This window comes from Otolemur garnettii, unplaced genomic scaffold (assembly GCF_000181295.1).
Source record: "Otolemur garnettii isolate 467f Iridium unplaced genomic scaffold, OtoGar3 scaffold00022, whole genome shotgun sequence".
Taxonomy (NCBI): domain Eukaryota; kingdom Metazoa; phylum Chordata; class Mammalia; order Primates; family Galagidae; genus Otolemur; species Otolemur garnettii.
Window position 1 is genome coordinate 18,767,865 of NW_003852417.1, and position 4,183 is coordinate 18,772,047.

The 4,183-nt window shown below is 38.8% G+C and overlaps 1 protein-coding gene across 1 annotated transcript in view; it reads right to left on the minus strand.

Moving 5' to 3' along the window:
* Nucleotides 1-4,183, minus strand: part of RBKS (ribokinase) — a 58,697-nt gene that overhangs the window by 50,548 nt on the left and 3,966 nt on the right. The window contains exon 3 of the mRNA XM_023511842.1: nucleotides 3,697-3,861. Within this exon, the coding sequence (XP_023367610.1) occupies nucleotides 3,697-3,861 (165 nt within the window). The remainder of the gene's footprint in view (nucleotides 1-3,696; nucleotides 3,862-4,183) is intronic.

The following is a 4,183-nucleotide window of genomic DNA, read 5'->3' on the forward strand; positions in this document are numbered from 1 at the left end:
AAAAAAAAAAAAAAAAAGACCGAGGAATCTTTTCCTTTCGATTTTAATCATCAACATATAATCTAGATATACAATGTGTTTAATTAAACTTTCACTAATTACAAGTAGTAAAGAAAAGGGATCTGACAATAAACCTGCAGATGACAATGATGATGATGATGATGATTTTACCATCTCTCTTAAAGATGGATAATGCTGATCAGCACACGTGCAGTTTCCTGGAGCAACGGGCAGGATGCTTAGTGCTCAACAGATCATTAAGCTTTGCCCACTCTGCTGTGTAATTAGTCCAAAGTGACATTAAAGAACTGTGAGAGCACTCAGTCCAATTCTCTTGTTTCACAAAAGAAGACATGAAAGCCCTGAGGAAGGAACTGGGCTACCTGACTGAGGTCCCTCATTTGCTGATTGATTCTGAATTCAAAGCCGTATTTCAGGATTCCCAAAGCAGTGATCCCCTTTCATTATACCACTCTTCCCTCATATGAGAATAAACATGCATTAAATATATCCCTCCTCCCGCCCACAACACACTCATGATACAGAATCTTTCTGGCTAATGTCCACTAAACAGGGACCAGCTGACTTGGCCAGAAGATGTTGCTTGACTGGAGGAGTTCTGGGCAGAGAAGTGCATGTGCATCTCTCTGTGTGTGTTTTGCACTGGGGGAAGGAGAACACATTGCTGAAAACACTCTAGAGCCTCTTCTCGGTTTTTTGCTGCTCAAAGCTTAGGTCCCATAGTGGTCATTGTTAAAATTTGTGGATTTTACTTTTCTAGAGGTCAATGGGATATGGCAATTTCTTTCTTTCTTTTTTTCTCTTCTTTCTCCTCTTATCTCCTCTCTTCCCTTTTCCCCTCCCTCCATCCCTCCCTCTCTCCTTCCCTCCTTTCCTTCCTCTTAGGGCCTTGGTTTGTTACCCAGGCTGGAGTGCAGTGGCCCTATCATACCTCACTGTAACCTTGAATTCCTAGGCTCAAGCAGTCCTCCTGAGTAGCTGGAACAACTATCAGGTACCACCACATCTGGCTGATTTTAACTTTTTAAAGTTTTTGTAGAGAAAGTCTTGCTATGTTGCCCATGCTGATCTTGAACCCCTAGCCTGAAGCAATCCCTTATACCCTGACCTCCCCAAATGCTGGGATTATAGGTATATGAGCTACCATGCCCAGTCATGGCACTTTCTTTTAAAAGTATGGTCCAGGAGACAGAAATTGGGTGTAGGAGTCTGCAATCCTGGTTCTTTCACTTACTTAAAATGTGATGTTGGGGGAGTACATTGCTTAACCTCTCTGTGGTTAAGAGACCTTCAGTCTCCTCACTTTCAGTCTGAGAGAACAATGCCTATCGTATCTTTGCATGAGGTATTTCTGAGGATCGGATGTGTATAAAAGTATATTATAAGCTGTAAAGTTCACATATGTATGTGCAAGGTATGACTACTTCCAATATTATATAAGAAAGAAAGATCATGCAGAATGAATACTTAGGCATGCTGCCTCTTAGTAAAAATGTGAAGTAAGCCTCTTAGTAAAAATGTCTCTGGCTTACCATCACCCCCCACCCCCTTTCCCAATGTCCCAGGTCCTCTAACTCCTCAACTTGAAGAGCTTCATGGAAGGTGATGGAGGAAGCATTTCTTGAGTCTACCCAAATGATGGCCTGAGAGTATGCTGCCCGCCCATCTGGATTACTCTGGCCTCACCTGTGAAAGGCTAGCTCCTCAACTGTGGCTGTTATAACTTTCTCTCCTCCACAAGCTGGCTAGGTAACAGGTAACTAGACTGGGACAGAGGAAACAGTGATCTCTGAGAAGCAAGGGACAGTGGGAAAACAGAGATGTTAGATGAGAATAAGTGTTGATTTAGATGAAGGAAGACAGAAGCGGGAGTGGCGCGAGACACTGTATGCACATCGCTTGACAGAGACGAGAGCAGAGACTGCTTACCATAAGCATTAGACTTCACTGTGACACTCCGAGAAAATGTAACCAAATGGGTTTTGGCTTAGAATTCTTTCTGATAGCTTTGAGTCTATTCAAAATACACTAAATGTCAGTGAAAATTTGCCATGGCATGTTATTTTGCCAAGAGAAAAATTTGTTAAATCATGACATGCACTTAAAAATTCTCCACAAAATCATTTCAGTGGTTTATTTCCCATTTATTATTATGTGGAATACTACACACTTTGAGAGAAGTCACTTTTATAAACACACACACACACACACACACCCTCTTCACATATTTACTGTTCTTTCTCTTTTCATTTTTTTTTTTTTTGGTTTTCTGTCTTGATGAGAAAGTGTTATCTCTTTAATATAAATCACAGAACTACTGTCACAATATCAAGAAGAAGCCAATATCTTAGAGTTTATTTTATTATTTTTTTTTTAAACAAACTGTGCTAGATCAGGATACTATCCTCATTTTAACTTAAAGAGAGAAGTGGATGCAGAAGAAAATTGAGATTTGATGACATGTACTACACCATGACTGGCATTGTATTTTATTTCATCTATTTGTAGGACAACTTTGTAGAGAGAGTATTTATACAGTTTAGTCATTTTATTTCATTCTTTTTTTGATTAATTGATTTTTTTTTTTTAGAGACAGAGTTTCACTTTGTTGCCAGTAGAGTGCTGTGGCATCATAGCTCACAGCAACCTCCCACTCCTGAACTTAGGTGATTCTCTTGCTTCAGCCTCCTGAGTAGCTGGGACTACAGGCACTTGCCACAATGCCAGCTATTTTTACAGATGAGGTCTTGCTCTTGCTCAGCCTGGTATCGAACCTGTGAGCTCAGGCAATCCACCCCCCTCAGTCTCCCAGAGTACTAGGATTACAGGTGTGAGCCACCACCCCTACCCTATAGTCAAGTCACTTTACAGAAAAGTTTCAGAAAAATCAGATAATTCTGTTAAAACCAGGAAGGTTAACAAGGGACAGAAATGAGATTCTCACTCAGAAGATGCTCTCTCCATTAGTTAATAGTGAAAAAGAAGCAAATAGAAATAAACTATCTGGATTTTTAAAAAGTCTGTTATTTTCTGGGGCTGAGAGAAGGGGAGTGGAGGGGAGAATAGATGAATCAAGATTAGCCACAGGTTGATAATTGTTGAAGCTGGGTGATGGGTTTTATTATAGAATTCTGCCTGCTTTTGTACTTTTGAAAATTTCCAAAATCAAAGGTCAAACAAAAGAGCCAGTTGATAGACATTGACAACATAAAAAAAAATTACAAATAAATAATCTGTTTTTACTTATTGAGAAGGTGAATCAATTTTACAAAAAGGAGAAAACTAATCTTCAATTCCTAGAGATGTTTATCAAAACATAACTGGGCAGGGATTATAAATGACAACCTCTGCTTCTCAGAAGGGATAACCTTTCACTCCCTAGAGTGTATCATGGACAATAGGCTGCTTCGGAGATTCTAATTGCTATTTGTATCATTTCTACTAACTAGACCGAAGATTTATATTGAAGAGATCGGAAATGCTACTCAGGTTTTTTTACTCTATCTGTAAGGTTTTCTAACAATCTCAAGAACCATAAGATAGTGAATCTCACAGATGGAAGAAAGGATATTTTATTACAGAAAAAAGTATTGTTTTGCTTACCTTAAAAGGCTAACTTTAATTAAGACAGTGATAAAACCTTTTACAGAAATAATGACAAATATGTAAAATTACCTCCATTGCTGCGGCCCATTTTCAGGGCTTCCAAAGAAGTTGCTGGAGTTATTTCTAGTTGGCAGATCATTACTTTGGCTCTGCTAATAACACTGGCTGCTTCCCTCAGGTCTTCAGTATTCAGGAGTAAATTTGCTCCAGCCACTATGATGATGATATTCTGGCCTATTAAGAAATTCTACATATTTATATTAAAACCCAACAAAGTCAAGCAATGATGTGATCTTCAGTGTGTAATCACCCTTGTAAAGTCATTATACAAAAAGTGTTTTAGGCTAGACATGTTAAATTTTGTGTTCCAAAAATATCTTCTGCAATCTCTCTGTAAGATTCATATTCTGATCACTTTGAGCAAAATCTTAACAAAATTTCATTTCCCGTATCAATGTATTTTTTTTTTTTTTTTTTTTTTGAGACAGAGCCTCAAGCTGTCCCCCTGGGTAGAGTGCTATGGCTTCACAGCTCACAGCAACCTCCAACTCCTGGG